The 16438-nt window shown below is 40.4% G+C and overlaps 1 protein-coding gene across 3 annotated transcripts in view; it reads left to right on the plus strand.

The window, feature by feature from the left end:
• Window positions 1-16438, plus strand: part of RNF130 (ring finger protein 130) — a 53783-nt gene that overhangs the window by 19094 nt on the left and 18251 nt on the right. For all 3 annotated transcript variants that reach the window (XM_027682873.1, XM_027682871.1, XM_027682872.1), the window contains exons 3-6: window positions 4167-4417; window positions 7875-7946; window positions 9771-9853; window positions 15391-15487. In XM_027682873.1, coding sequence (XP_027538674.1) covers window positions 4167-4417; window positions 7875-7946; window positions 9771-9853; window positions 15391-15487 — 503 coding nt within the window. The remainder of the gene's footprint in view (window positions 1-4166; window positions 4418-7874; window positions 7947-9770; window positions 9854-15390; window positions 15488-16438) is intronic.

The raw sequence follows: 16438 nt of genomic DNA on the forward strand, positions 1-16438 counted from the left end.
CAGAGTTATAGGATTTTAATAGAAGAATAGGGAAGTCTGGTTTGTGAAGATGGGCAGTTTTATTTCCAATTACATTATCATGGTGATGTTCCCATTGTTGCAGTCACACAGGCAGTGGCATTTCAACGTCTGAATCGTGCCCTGGATCCATCCTACAAGTGATGTGCCATTCTTTACCTTTACCAGGAAATGTAGAATTTGTTTGCATTTTTTAAAGAAACACTGAAATTTCCACCAGCAGAATGTCCTTTAAGTTTAGGGTTTTTAGAATGAAGTGATGAAAGGATTCAGTTACAATTAAATGTTCTTTGCTATTTAAAGAGAGAACAATATTCTTTCGCAAGCATGACACGAGTGTGGTTTATCTGCTTCATGCTGTGTCTGCAGCATCAGCAGCCACTGTCAGAGACTTAGGAAATTACAAGGACTTTAGCTGAAAATATCAGCCATTAGCAAGCTGCTGACCTTTGTTATGAGTATCTGGCTCAGTTCTCAATTCTCCCCAAACCTTGTTACAAAAAATCAAAATAGCTCAGTGCCTCTTACAGGTGGTCCGACATTTCCCATGCTCAAGATGGGATCTGAGGTTTTGCCCTCCCCATTTGCAAGGAGGTGGTTGAAGCATTGCAGCAGTAGCAGCAGTTCAGTGCCAGGTTGCTGATATGCCCAGGAGGAATTGTCTCACCCGTCCTTCTCCCCGAGCATTGACCAAACAGCTGCTTGTGTTGTTCACAAGCTCAAGGAAAAATAGAACCACCACCTGTTTGGCAGTTGCATTTTGCCAGGCTCCCTACAGCCTCCAAGGGACTGTAGTTGGAAGGAAGCTGCTCTTTGAGCCGTGCCTGTCTTTAGCTTGGTATCCTGGACATAGCTGTCCGTAACTTGAGTTTCAGACAAACAGTTGGTAGTCAAGAATCACCAAAAAGAAAAGCCAAACAACAAAACCACCACAAATATTTGCTTGTGATGAGACTATTAACTTATCTTTGAGATGACTTTCTGTTGACTTTCTAACATGCTCTTTTAGAATTGCTAGGAGATATGGACAGGTTAGTGAGAGAGCAAAGCAGTTTCCTTAGGGACTCTACAGGAAACTTCTGGATGTTGCTGTTTTTCCCATATTCCTGTTTTTAGTGTCTTCTCAGCTTTTAAGTTCTGTCTTCTCCTCTCACAATGTAACGTTACAGAGATTTAATGATTAATCACAACTTCATCCCTTTTCATACACAGAGTTGTATAACTATCTTAATTAAACATGCACATGGTAAAATTGCAAACTAGAAAGAGCTGCCTGGGCTTGGATGATAGCAATTAAATGATTTATACTTACAGGCATCAATATTTATCTTATACCTACCGTCTGTCCTAGCTTGTCATCTATGGTTCAGTGTGTAGTTCGTTGGCTTTAGTTAGCATTCCAGCTTCTTTTCTCTGGACACTGTGTTCTTGGCTGAGGAGAATATTGCTTTTCGCAAGATTATGTAGTAAGACCATATTCTAAGTTTCACAAACAGTCTTTCTGTCTTCACCTGAGGATTTTTTTCTGCTAAACTTTCAGAAACACAAGGTTTCAAGGTGCTTAAAATAAATGAGTCACTGTCTCCTCCTGCCCCCGATTGTTCTCAAACAGGGAGCTCTTGCTAAAATTATTTAGGGTGATGCCCCTGACAAAAATACGGATGAACCAAGTCCCAGTTTCCACTGAGCTTCAGTATGTTAAACAGGCACAATTTATTTTTCTTTTCTGCAGTTCTCCTTGGCTTTTGCGAGGTCAGAAGCAGCAGTAGCACTTTGGCTGTTCCCAGTTGAGTCATTTGGAATGCAAATCACTTTGCAGTGATGCCAGAGGTTCCCATTGTGCTGGGCTTTATATAAAACGCGTGACAGATTGTCAGCTTTGTCACATTCCCTGGGCAGCAGGGAATAGGTAGAGGCTTCAGCTTTGGATTCAGATAGACCTGGACTAGTATCAGAAGATCTTAGTCATCTTTGCTCTGCAGATAACTATAAATCATGTCAGAATATTATTACATTGAGCGCTTCTGCCTGATATTTTGATACTAACATAATTCCCTGGTGCAAATAAATTCTTGCTGGGGAAGCGCAGCAGAACAGTCCCCCCACAACCTTCCCTGCTTTTCCTCAGTGTCTGAACTAGATATGAAGAACAGAAGTGAAGTCTGGGGAAAACATCAAGCAGTATAAATTACATGCTCTTGGTTGATCCTGCACTGTCAGAGCTGCAGGGATTTGAAGTTGCAGGAGCACAGCACGCAGTATGTACATACAGAATCTTGCAGGAAAGTTGTCTCTTTTCCTGTAAAAATGTGCTGCAAATCTGGGCAGGGACTGTCTTCCCAACTGGACAAATGGGAATCTGAGTAAATTTCCGTGAAAATAAAGCAAGTGGTGGATTTTTACTCTGAGCTTTGCTGCCTATTAAATCTCTTTGTTACTTTGCATGAAACCAGACTTGGTACTGAAGTGTCTATGGAGAGCTGGACTAAAGTTGATCTTGTGTGAATCTGTGCTGTGCTAGAGAGTAAATACATTGTATCCATAAATTGTGTTGGGTTTTGGTTGCTATTCAAAGCTTTTGAGTTACTGTGACACTTGTTTTAAAAATATTCAGAAGGAAACACTGAACTTTCTTTTCCTACTTAGACCCATGTAGTAGGACAAGACCTGAATGTCTTTTTCATTTCAATTTTGAAATTTCTTGAGGAAAACAATTTGAGGGCTGTGGAATGTCTTCAGTTTTTGCGCAAATCCTAATTTCTGAAATTATCAGCTTTGATTCTTTTGAGTAGTTGTGTCGGCACAATCCACAACATCAACATCAGTGAACTTACTCTGAAAACTGATGATAGTGACTGTAAAAGTTACTATTTGGCATGGTGAATGGAAAGAGTAATGAGATAACACTTAACACTGTTGCACAACTCTATTAAGTCCCCACTTTGGAAAATTATGTAGCTGAGTTATTGTGCCCTGGGTTTCAAAAATGCTGCTCTTTTGGCTCATTTTGTGGATAAAGTAGCTTCTTAAAAATTAGTTTCTGATTAAAAGACTTTGAACAAATGCCTTGTGTTAAAATAGGACCTCATGTTCTCTACTGTCACAGTAGGTCTGCTGTAACTTAAATCCACTCTAAATCCAGAATCTTGGTTCTGAAGTCGCCTTATACAGCTCCTCTCTGAGAGAATGTGAATTGGAGCAAACAGATGGAGCAAGCAGATGAGCAGACTTCTCAAGCATTTTGAAAATAGGTCTTGAAAGGGTTTTTAGTATAGGAAGCAAATAAATCTGGATGAATAAGAAAGACACTCGTAAGGGTTTTTTCTTTCTGCTTTGCTTTTTCTGAAACTTGTCTTTCTTTGAACTTAGATCAGAATTATCATGAGTTCAAGATTCTCTTTTTTTTTTTAATTGCTTTAAAATATAGGAGCTCTCTCTGGTCTACAGGTGATTTTGTTCTTTTTCAGCAAATCTTGTGGTTCTCTTATTATCCTTGTACCAATAATTTTCCCTTTGGGACAGGAAGTAGTCCAGAGGCAAGACACTATGAAAACAGATGGGCTCCACATTCAAAATGGAGCTGATGGAGCTGACAGCCTCTTTGCGATCTTATCAAGCGTGTCTTTGTATGGCAGATAAAATCAGCACTCACATTTCTGCCAAGTTTTTCCATTTCTTTTTTACTTTGTGGCCACATAAGCACACAGGGGAGCTTGCATAACTCCCCACAGCACCGGGTATGCTGAGACCACTCCAGCAATATTCTCATACTCTCACTCATCTCCAAAGTGTTTTTCTGAGAGTTGCCTGTTTAGGTATCCATGGCTTCAAATATGGAACAAATGTACTCTTGAAAGCTGGTTCAGACTGCACACAGTAATTACAATGTGGGAAGTACTGTGTAACCAGCAGAGATCTGTTACTGTGTGTGGAGCTGCAGACAGTTTGCATGTTAATGCCCTGATCTGAAAATCTGGGTTTGAAGGACAAGCCAGGAGTTTGAGTGGCCAGCAGCATGTTCCATGTGCCATGGATGGCTTAGATTAAAATCTCTTGAGTTGTCAAATGGCTTTGCATTTGGAAAATCTTTTGAGTAGCATGCCAGGTTAATTTTAAATGTAAATTAAATATTTTTCCCTTTTTTATAGGAACTGGAGACATTGTTGCTGTGATGATTACAGAATCGAAGGTTAAGGAGATCCTGAATTACTTGGAAAAGAATATCTCTGTCCTGATGGGAATAGCAGTGGGGTCCCGTGTTCCTCCGAAAAACTTCAGTCGGGGCTCTCTAGTCTTTGTGTCAATATCATTCATTGTTTTGATGATAATTTCTTCAGCATGGTTAATATTTTACTTCATCCAGAAGATCAGGTACACAAGTGCACGTGACAGAAATCAGGTAAGGGGTCTCCTTTTTTTTTCCCTAAATTTGGAGGGGATATTTCTGTATACAATAGTCGATGGGGAACAAATAGTTTCTAAGGAATGTCCCATCAAACTAGTGTTCAGAGCCTCTTTGTTCCAAGGCAGAGCATTTTGCCAGACAAGGATTTTTATGTAGCAGTGTTTTCATCCTGAGAAGCACCAGTATAAGATCTTCTTACGTGACAGGAAAGACTAGAACTGAAAGAAAATATTTGGGTTTTGGTGAGTATAAGTCCATGTGTTGGGAATGGGGAGGAAAGTTGAATTGTGAATGAATTTGTGTAGTGTAGGGGAACACAGAGTTAATGTTATGAGTTCTGTCTATGTTCTTAAGGATACCTTCAGTAACAGTTAAGGGAATTCAAAAGCTGTATAAAAGTATTTCCAAGCTATAATCTGTCATAAATGTTAGGGTAAGAAAACTAAGGTGTAGAGCTGCTTAGTGATCTGTGTTAACTTTCAAGTTTACTTAAGATCACACTTGATATGGAGTGCCTAATTCTCCTAGTCATGTATTTTAGCAAAAATTTTGTCCAATATGCCTTTCTTACATTCTTTTTCAACTCTTAATTTAAGAACTGAGTTATGTACGACCATACTCGGAGATCTTGACTAAATCAAGTTGTCAACTCAAATACGGCTTAAAATGTAGAAGTAAATGTTTTACTAGTGTGGACTTAATGACCCACTGCCTCCATAGTCTGTCTCGGCTTTTATTGAGGAGGGTCAGTAAACCTTGAGAAATCCACTGTGCTCTATTTGCTGTATCTCTCTGTCAGGGCTAACTTAGGAAGCTGCTGACCTCTAGCCACTGTCCCCCCTTTCCCCCAAATTATGGCTCATACACAGCACCTCACTGCGAGGCTGGTGTTCTGTCAGACCTGAAACAACTGCAAACTTACAAAGCCCCGGTTGGGGCACAGGATTTCCTTTTCAGTTACTATAAATAGTGTCTGATGCTGCAGGTCCCATGGGCATCCTGTAGATTTTCCTAAGGATGTCATTCTTAAATGACCACACTGTAGCCGGTATTTAGCGTGGTCCCTTGGGATGGTGAAAGTTTAAATATAACTGTAACTTAATGAATGTCTGTGGAATACTAAATTGTGCCTTCTCTATCCCCTACATGGCTCTAGGCTTCTTCCAAATGTCCACGTTTCAAAACAGTTGCTCCATGGGGAAAGAGCTCTTATGACCTTATTTCTTTCTTTAGATTTTTACAAAGGTCAGGAGAAACTTGATGAAAATTTTATGTGGTTTAAAAAGCTGAGCTTATTAAACTTTAATAAGAAGGTGGCGACAGCTACAGCTTAGTTTTAAAGAGCTTTGAGAGCTTTCACAAAGGCTGTACTGTTAGTGATGAAATAACTTGGTTTAGGCTATGATCTTGTTTTTAAGTTATGTCAAGGCATGCATTTTTATTTTTTTTTAATCAAAGCCATCAAAAACATGCTGTGTTTTGTAGATAGCACGAGTAGATACCAGTGTTTCCCATCGTTACTGTTGCACACTTCCGCTGGAGGTGTGAAACTCTGTTGCATGTGGTGTAGTGGCCTTTTCCATCCACACAGTTCTGGGTTTCAAAGGCAAGCATATGCTGAGTGCCTGTGCCCTGACTTTAGCAAAACAGCAAATCCTGAGCATTTCCAGCGTTAGCATAAAACAGTATTTGTTAAAATTAGAAAATGGAAGAGATTGACCTCTTAAACAGAAGAGATGAAAGTTATTATTTAGCAAATTTATTTATGTAAGGGAACTTGAATATGCTGGAAGAATTTTGCTGGAATATTATGCTTCCAATAGGAAAATAATCTCTTTAAGATTTCTTGTAGTGCATATACAATCACATGCAGTAGAACGAAATGTAAATACTACCCACAATTACTTAGTTGGTAGTGTTGAGCATTTAAGTTAAATACCTTTTCAACCTCATTCCTCTCTTAGTAATCACAGTTTTGGTTATGCAATGGTTATCAGCTCCAGCAATGTGCCAGTGTGTTCTGTGTCATTAAGTACTCAGGCCAATATGCTTGTTCCAGGGCATATAATTTAGATTTGCTTAAATTGACCAATTTCTTGCACATTGAAGTCAGGGTGAGATTCCTGACTTTAGGAGGCATATAATTTCCCCAGCCCAGCTCTGATTCTGATGCTGCATTTCCTGTGTGGATATAATTCAGCAGCTGGGACTGAGTATCTGATTTTTTCAAATCCGTGCTCTAAAAAATTTAAAATAAGAGCTGCTGTTCTGTGAAAACCACAAGGAAAAAAAAAAGCACTTATGCAATGCTAGAATAAGTGGTACAGTTGGTTGTGGTAGACTTCTGAGGCTGTGTTTCTCAAATAAAAGCAACTTTGGGTTTGTATGCAGGAAAATGTGTGATGCAGGGGGTACACCTTGTGAAGGATTTGGGTTTCAACTTTATAGAAGGTGGGCACAAACCCCCCCCACATTTGTTGGAGGCTGCATGGGAGGTTTTGATAGGTGCTGCAGTTTGAATTCTCAGAAGCAGCCCTTTCAAATGCAGAATACAGGATGGAGGGGAAGGAGGAAATACACGAACTTCCCTTTTTCCAGTCAGTGTAAACCAAGTCTGATGTCTCATGTTCCTGAAGGGAGGTGACAGGATCTTGTTCCCTTTGGTGCCACATCTCTGGGATGCCAGGGACCAGCTGGCAAACAGTTCTCTGTTGGCTGGGAACTGGGCATCACAGTGGGAATCAGCACTTGAATTGCAGAAATGGCTCCTTCAATCCAACAGCAGTGGTCATAAAGCAGCATAAACAGCAAAAAAATAGCCTGGTCTCTGCATTCAGATTGAGGTTATCTTCAAACCAGTATTAATTTCAGCTTTATTTAAGTCTGTACTGGCTTATTTAGATTTCATGACCCATATTTTTTTCTTTTATGAGATCCTGGTGGTTTCGGGTAATAACGAGAGCAAAACTAGGTTACACTGAGAGGATCTCTTGCATCTCAGAATAAAATCAGCCTGCTCGGTGGGGAAATATAAAAATAATTCAAGCTTAAGAGAACAAGCAGTATATTACAGCACACTGAATAAAAACCCAATATCAGCAGAATATAACAGAAATCATCAGGAGGGCACGTTCCTTCAGCTTTTATCCTGCAACCCAGATTTGATTAGTTTTGCACACAAATGTTGGGTCACTTCTATGGACTTCTGTACAGCCCACGAGGTTTGTTCCCATGCTTATGGAGTGCCTTTGGGGATTCAACTGTTGAGGGTTTTTTCCTTCTTGACAAATCTCTGTGCTTTGCTGTGTGTGCATTTTGTCTTATGTGCTGGCCTGCTGCCACAGTGTGTATTGCAATGGTATTACTGAGCCCAAATAAGTCATTATAAAGGACACTAATGAAGCTTGTTTAACAGGGTTAATTTGTGTTCTCTTCTTTGTCACTTTATTAGCGTCGTCTTGGAGATGCTGCCAAGAAAGCCATTGGTAAATTGACAACCAGGACAGTAAAGAAAGGTGATAAGGTATAATAATAAGATTTCAACACAATAAACTTTAGCATCATGTTTCATTCTTGCTGGGGAAACAATCTCAGTTTTTCTTTCTGCTTCTGATTTATGACCTTGCCTTCCTTGTCGGAGGCTGACTTTGTGCTGTGGCACAGTATTTTGTATAACTTAGTATTTGTTCAATGTATGCTGTAAGTCTGTGCATTTCAAATAAGATTTTTGTGCTTAAATACTACTTGCACTCCATCTGGCAGCTGTGACTGAGGGTGGTTTTGCGTGCTGGCTGGAGGGGGTGGGGTGCTGGCATGACTACATAGGGTTAGCATTGTTTGTGTGGAATTCTGTAGGCTTAGAGTCATTCCATATGTAAGTTGTGTAAAGTAAAAATAAATTTACAAGACAGATAATAGAAGAGAATCTCTTATGTAAAATACAAATAACCAGTAAGCTGAGGGAAGCGTAAACAGGTGTTTAATGAAAGATAGTAAATGTTGCTCCAAGAATATTTCTTACCAGTATACAAACTAAAATGTATGTCTTAAGTCCTAAACTTTTTCCATTTTTATGAGCAGTACTGCTTTGTCTTTGATTCTGAAAGGAAAAAGTAGTCACTTAATCTTGCTTAATTTTTGATCTTTAATTTTCAGAAAACAAAGGAATTCTGGCTATGATTTGATTTTTAAAAGATTATTTCATTGGGCTTTTTTATTGTGATTCCTTTTTATCTTTCTTATCAACACTCTCACCAGTGGAAGATTAGGAGGTGATAGGAAAATTTGCTTCCAGAGAGAAGGCAGAAAAAGTGTCTTTCTGTTCTTCCCCCCTCTCTATATAGTTTTATTTCAAGACAGCCCATTGCACTAAATCTTTTCTGTAGGTATGGAAAAACATATAGATAAGGAGAACTTTTCTTGGTTAAAAGATGCTGTTGTCTTGACATAAATTCAAAAGTGGCAAGTGATATGTAGGTTGCAGTGCAGGCAGCACATGCAGGTGAACAGAGTAGGAAAAACCTGTCCTTTCCCAAAGCAGCCATTGGGATTTTCTGTGTGCATCCCTGGCTGGTGCTGACCAGCAGTGCCTTGGTCTTGCTGTGGTCCCTGACTTGGTGTCTTGCTTGTAGCTTGTTGGCACTGAAAAGTATAATGAAGCTGAACTAAGAGAAGGCACAGCCTGTTTTGTGTCACAGGCTCAAAGATTAAAAATATGTATCGCTGATGCCATAACTACATCCAAATGAAGTCACCCCTTTTCAACTGAAATTTTAAATTCTCGTATTTAAAAATATAATTTTTTTAAAGTCATAAATTCTGGAAAAAAGAAAGGAGAGGAGCCAGTCAGTAAGTGATCCTCATATTCATGTCTGGACAAGAATGATGATAATTTTGCAAGTAAGCTGCAGACACAAATGTGGGACTACTCTGCAATAAGTAAAACGTGCTAGTTCTGGCTATAAAAGTGTATCACAGGATTTTTATCCTGCCAAAACAAACAAACAAAAAACCCTTAATAAAATAGAAGTTTTAGCTCCAAGTTGGAAGTAAAAAAGGAAATCTAGGAAAATCGCCGCTATGTATTGATGTCACTGAACATTAGAATCATCTTAGGCCTCAGCTAATGTTTCAAATGATCATTTACCAGCTCCAGATGAGGGGAGAGTTTTGTATATATGAGGTGCTTTTCTTGCTCAAGTCATGTTGGGATATAACAACCCAGTCATTGGTTTTGTATCTTAGTAACAGCCACTTGGCACAACACAGTTCATTTACCAGTCACAACTACTTTGACATTTGTCATAGGCTCAACTCTTGACTTGAATTTTCATTCTATTCATTTTAGGAAACAGACCCAGACTTTGATCATTGTGCTGTCTGCATTGAGAGTTACAAGCAGAACGATGTTGTTCGCATTTTGCCATGCAAGTAAGATAGTAAAAGTTGCTTTGTTTGGAAACTGTTCTCTCTTGGTGCTCCTTTGCTTCATTTCATGTAATGGGTGCATTGTAATTTACAAACGCATTTGTTGGATGTTTTCACTCCTAATAACAAATTTGTTTTAGACTGTGATGCCGGAAGGTGTGAAGGTGGGTGCTGGCACTGTTATGACTGTGGAGGTTAAACAGAATGATATTGAAGATGGGTGATTTGGGCATATTGGCAGTGGAGCTGTTGAGGTTGCAGCAAGGTGGGGGTGCAGGTTTAAGGACCACTTAAAGAAATTCACTTGGGTGGTGCTGTGAGGTTCAGTGATGTGGAATGAAAAGTTCTCAAGTCCCACTCCTCTGTGCCTTTCTCTTGGTGCTGAACAGAGGGCAGGGGTAGGTCCTTTCCACTGAAGAGAGAATGAGTCTTCCCCTGGTAGAAAAATCATCTTCTCCCACTGAGCACAAGGCAGAGTTGGGATTAAAAGCCAACTTCCTTAGTTAAACAACTGCCCTTGTCCAAGGGGTGTGTTACTGGTGTCCAGAGATAAGATACAGACCATTTAAATAAGGTGATCATTGGTTTGGGGGTTTTTTTCAATTAAAAAAAAAAAAGTAGAAAAAGTCCTATTCCTTCAGACACCCTCAGGGAGCTGCAGTCCTGCAGGCAGGAAGCTCCCTGCCCTCAGGGATAGTTACAGCTGCTTCAGGGAGCCGGATGAAGGTGCACCTGGCTGCCACCTCAGCACAACCTGCCCCAGTGCAGTCTCCCACTTAAAGCAGAGATCAAGGCTCTTGTGCAGATCCCTTTCTGTTCTGCTTTTCACAAGAATGTGAGGTCAGTGAAGGCTCAGGTTACATTCCTGCCGAAGGCTGTATGACAGCTTCTATGTTCACTTTCTACTCCTTTTTTAAATCTCACTTTTCATGTGCCGCAGCTCAGCTTTAAGTTGAATGCAAAGCCATCTAGGCTAGGCACAAACAGCGAGATGGATGCTTTCCACAAGACATTTTTCTATTTGTAGATGAAAAGCCAACTAGTACATGCAGAGATGAGCCCCATGAATTTCAGATTCCGTGTAAGATTTTTCAGTCTTCAGCACCTGAGACACTTCTCCCGAAATATTGTTTTGGAGGTTTAATCCCTTTCTACTTCCTCATACTTCACCCTCCAATTTATTGCAACATGCAATGTTAGTTTAGAAATAAAACAAACCAGCAGACAGGCAATGAAAGAAAACTACGAGAGAGTCTCTTAAGCCAGATGAGAAGATAAATTGCAAGAAAACCATGGAGAAAATGACTCGACCAAGAGGAAGAAATGAAAGGCTGAACGTTTTTCATACTGTGCCTGTTGAGGAAGCTATAATCATTAGACAGTAGGAATCACTGACATGTGACATCCTTCCTGCTTTCATCAATTTAAAAGTAGCCTTTCCCTTTGGTACCACAATTGTTCTCTGTAGTTAGGTGTGGTCTGTCACTCTGTCCCTCAGTTGAGGAGTCTGGTCTGGGCAGACACACAGCAGGCAAAATCTGCCAGCAGCTGAGCAAGTTGCACCTAAAATTCTGCAGTGAAATACTATATTTGGGATGTAAAGTTTTGTGGAATGTGGGAAATTGTGACCGATTTAAAAGTAAACTAAAGTGAAAAGTGTAGAAATTCAACTGCATTGTTTGCAGTTGTTCATTTTGTGCTTCAGAGAGAGTAATATGTTCAGTACCAGCAGCCTATGGACATTCCTACAGTTTTAGTGCACAGAGGGACAAGGCAGCCATCTGTTTTAGGCTTAAAAGCTTGAGGAATGTGTCTTTTGTGAATGTCATTATGTAAGTTAAAAATAAATAGAGGAAGTAAATGTCAGACATAGCAAAATACAAACCTCATGGACAGCTTTCTTTATTCAGATAATTTTATTCTACCATCACACGGGCTGAGCAGGCACCAGGTGAAAAGTGATCAGGAGAGGGTAGTGTGAAGGACTAGTGAGAGATAAGGGAAGGGGAGAGCAAAGTGACAGATTAGAGAAAAGCAGAGCTTGACATTGGAAAGGGCAGAAAGATGGCCTGGGAAGGAAGGAATTGACAAGGTAGGAGAGCAATTAAAGGAGTAGTGAATATTTTAAAATAAATGGGTTTTGAGCCAAATTCCTAATTCCTGTACTTGGCAAGAAGGAGGAAAGTGACAAAAGTGACTAAGCCAGATTTTCATGTGTTTGATTCTGTGCTGCTGCAAAGAGCTGCCTTTTTCTTTTTGAGCCCAAATTAACACAGGATCTTGATGGCGTCCTTTCTGCTTTCTGCAGTGCCTCTGTACAATCCCCACTTTCTCTGCTACCTGCTTGCAAGGACAGTCTCTCTCTTCCCCCAGCAATACTCTGTGGGAAGCATGGAGGCAGCTCTACCCTGGCATTGCCTGCCTGGGGGTAACCTGGCACCTTCCTTCCCTCTGCAGCAGGCCAGACTTCCCTCCTCAGCTGTGTTCCTGTCCTGGAGCTTTGTGCTCCCTGCTGTGAGGTTTGGACCCCTGGGATGAGGGCAGTAGTAGCCAAAGATGCCACTTTGCAGCAGCAAAGGTCCCTTTGGTGGGATACTGCACTGAGAGCAGGGAATTGTAGTGAGTTCTTGGGAAACAGCAGTCATTCAAACTCTTGACCTGATGTGAGATGCGAATGTGGAGTCATTACACCACCAAAAGAGCTTTCCCAGCTCACTTTTTCCCTGGGAAGTGCTGCAAAGGAATCGTGTGGTACAAGAGTCGGCGTTACAGTGTTCATTACAAGCTGGAGGGCAGTTGGACTGCGTGTGCTGACAGAGTGGAAAAATACCTGCAGGTCACCTGTCTGGAGTCCTGCCCGTGTGGGAGACTCCGTCAGTGCTCCCAGCCTGGCTGCTGGCTGAGCTCCCTTCAGCCCTGGGGCTGGAGAAGCAGCAGAAGCTGTGTCACACTTCACTCCCCAGTGTGTAACTCCTGGGGGAACATCATCAACTGCCGTGGCCAAGAGCAACTCGCTAGGAACTCCTCAGATTTATAGTCTTGGGAAACAAATGACAGAAATAGGAAGGCAGAGGTTTATGATAACAGAAATTGCAAGGGCTTGCTTTGTCAGGCTGAGTTTTTAAGATAATTCTTGTTTACTGCCTTCATTGCTGTATAACTGCTTTTTAACTCTTGCAAGCAGAGAAATCCAGACAAAGCCTGAGCCACAGTGATGCTATCAGCAAACTTTTGAAAGAGTAGAGAAACTGTGTAAGTAGTAGGCAGAGCTGTGTTCATCTAAATCAATAACCTGTGGAGAACTGCACTTCTTTGAAACGCATTAATAAACATCCTTGAAGATTTAGGGACTAAAAGCCAAGAATTAGGAGGTCACAAAAACAATTGAGCTGTGTGTATATATATATATATATATCAAACTGCTAATGACTTTTTAAAATAACTCATAATATTTAGTGGATGCATCCCTATCAGTTGCCTGCATCACTTGATCTGAGTGCTTCTACAGCACTGATTAGCTGATAACAATATAATAAAGCTGTTTTCATACTTCTGTGGAGTCTTGATGTCTGCTCTTTTCCAAAATATTAGATTTTCAGGTCTGTTCTAGTTTAAAAAACAGACTCCAGAGACTTAAAAGAAAACATAAGCAAATAAAAGTCATAATTTGCCAAACACAGAAAAATAGCATCTCTATATGTTTCAGAAGGTTTCAAACCATTTTCTGTCACCCAGGGTTTCTAAACGTTGTTTCCTATAGTTTTGCAAGTAATAAAGGGAATGCAATAAGACTTAATAATAATAGAAGTGAGTCTCTTTTGGGTAATTACTTGAACAGAAGGCACTGTACATATCCTGGTTTTTATGATTTCCATCTTGCTAGAGGACACAGGCCAGCCAAGGGACTAGACTAGCTGAGATATTCTGCAACTTTCTATTCCTGCATTATCTAAGATACAGATAAGCAAAGTTCTTTTGCTCCCTGTCCATCTTCTGTTGACTATTTTACACTCAAAATCTTTGCATCTTTACTTAGTACAGATAGGACATACAGCTGTAGCTGCCTGGAACCTAATAATGTTCATGTTCTTTAGTCCCTCCATTAGTCTGAGTAGCCATAGACAGAACATAATTACAGACTGTCTTTTTCCATGTTTGTTAACGGTTTCAGGAGGTTCTTTCTCTCGGGTCTCTTTCCAGAGATTTCAAAGAGAATTATCTGGTAACATGCCTCATTTGGTCTCTGCTTTTAAAATCCCAAGGGGTGGGTGGCAGAGAAGTTCCAGACACCATGACGAGCTCACTGAGGCACAGAGCAGCAAAGCATAACCCGAGAAAGGAGGGGACAGAGGGTATATCAACTTTATGCTGCCTTGGGGGCACTCCTGACCTCTTACAGACCACACTGCTGCCTCAAATAGATGGCAAGAACTCCTTGTTCTGCCCCTGCCCCCTCGCCTGCTGGTTCCAGAGCACAGCTCTTCGCTGACTAAGCAGCCCTTGTAATTGCTGATCTTTGTCATGGTCACCAGTCTGTCGTGTTCGGGTGTGCCTGCTCTGACTGGCTTCTTGCTCTGCAGTCAGTGCCACTGCAAATGAAAGATCTGGGCTCTGATTATAGGAATTATCACAGGCAGTGATTCAAACTAGGTTATTAAGAGTACTTGCTAAAGCTGTATTGTGTAGAAAGTCTAGTGATACCCACTTCTGCCATGAATATGCTCTGAAAAGTTCTTTGCCTTTTGAAAAGCTAGGAGGGCATTTCCTTTACTTCCTTTAATTTAGATGTGTTGTTTTGGTCTCTGCATGGTCCTTCCTTGATATATTGGTTTCTGTCAATCCCAACACTGTTACATTCATATTCAGGTGTGTGACTAAGATTTTGTATGCAGTGTAGTTGGCAAGTCACACTGTTGTCTGTTGCAGTTCCCTGCTCTGCAAATACAAACCCTGTTTGCCTTTCCATCTTTGAAAGATTATTCCTTTTTTTTTTAATGACTATCATATGATGATGGACATGTTTTCCTTCTTGATATCAAGAAATACTGATTGCAGGAAAAGCCTTCTTTTTACTTTGATGTGATGGTTATAAAAGCCCTTTCAAAGTCAAACACAAGTGTGTTTGGGTTGGTTCCACTGACTTGTGAATAAAATTGACTGCTGGTGGATCTATGTTCTTCCTACCCAATTTATGGCCAGGTTCTACATCAAAACTTTACACAAGATTGTGATGTAAATGGTATGACCCTAATTCTTCTACCCATGTGCATATTCACAATAAAAGGGTGAAAAGTAATTTTAAAAATCTTACTTTAAAGTGTTTCTTCCTAGTTGAACCATTAGTAAAGGGTGGTGAAAGCAAGCAAGAGGTTTTGATTTTTTTTTTAATTATTGCAATCAGCCCAGAATATTGGCAATTCTAAAATTTGTTCTGCTGGCTTATTTAGAAAAACAATTATCCAAAATTTTGTTGAAGTAGTTCTCATTGTATACAATAGAATTGTTTACAAACTATGTATGTGCCCTCTCTCTTCTTCTAGGCACGTGTTCCACAAAGTCTGTGTGGATCCATGGCTCAGTGAGCACTGTACATGTCCAATGTGTAAACTGAACATTTTGAAGGCACTGGGAATTGTGGTAAGTGGATCTATTGTGAGCTCCTCTTCCTCCCGTGTCTGAGACCCAGAACCGGAGGAATACTTGTAGGGGAGAGAGAGGGAATGGTGTTACAGCATCCTTACTCAGAAAGTGTTTGGGGTTTTTTACTAATTTCTTTGCTGCTGATTTGTTGTTCTTCCTTTCCTTAGTTGCTCGTTGAGAATATATTGTTGTATTTGTATTTAGAACAATTTCTTATCTACTGGAATTCTACTAGTTTCTCTAAAATCTCCCCTTTTCTCAACTCCTTTTAATCCTTCCTTGTTAAATTTACTCTGTAAATCTCTTGGTTTTGTGGTCTGCTGTAGGCAGTCTTAAATTTGTTTGCACATTAAAAGCCACACCTTAGCCGAGGCCAGTGAGTTTTCCTCAAGCAGTTCATGGCTTCTGGGATCCCTGAGGACTGCTTTTGTTGACCAGTTCATAAAGGGATAGCAGTGAAAAACTTCAAAGAGGATTTTTTTAATCTTTCCCGTATGAGGAAAAAATCCTCAAGTGGGAGCGATGCTCTATTCAGAAGGAAGAGAAGAACATATGGAGAGACTGTCTAAAGTGGCTTTTGAATTAAGCCACTGAGAATAATCAGGCCTCCATTTTTAGCTGTGTCAGTTGCAAGTTTCCAAAGTTGCAAATATCTAAGAAATAGCTGCACTTACATTGTGGGTGATCAGTTTTTGCAATTAATGACATACCTGGGTTTTTAGAAGAGGATATGGCAGAATTCAGAATATGTTGTCATGGCTCATTGTGGTAAACCAGAGAGGCACAGACTGTGAAACAAGTGTATTTAAGTCCCTTCCTTGAAGCTTAATCCTTTTGAGTCCCTTCCTTGAATCTTAATCCTTTTTTTCTGCTTCTTCCTCCACCTCTTTAAGGTAGAAGTTATTAACTCGTGTTTCTCTCCCGTGTGACCTCAGGGACAGCCACAGC

The sequence above is a fragment of the Neopelma chrysocephalum genome, unplaced genomic scaffold, assembly GCF_003984885.1.
Source record: "Neopelma chrysocephalum unplaced genomic scaffold, ASM398488v2 Primary Assembly neopelma1_63, whole genome shotgun sequence".
NCBI classification, from domain to species: Eukaryota; Metazoa; Chordata; class Aves; order Passeriformes; family Pipridae; genus Neopelma; species Neopelma chrysocephalum.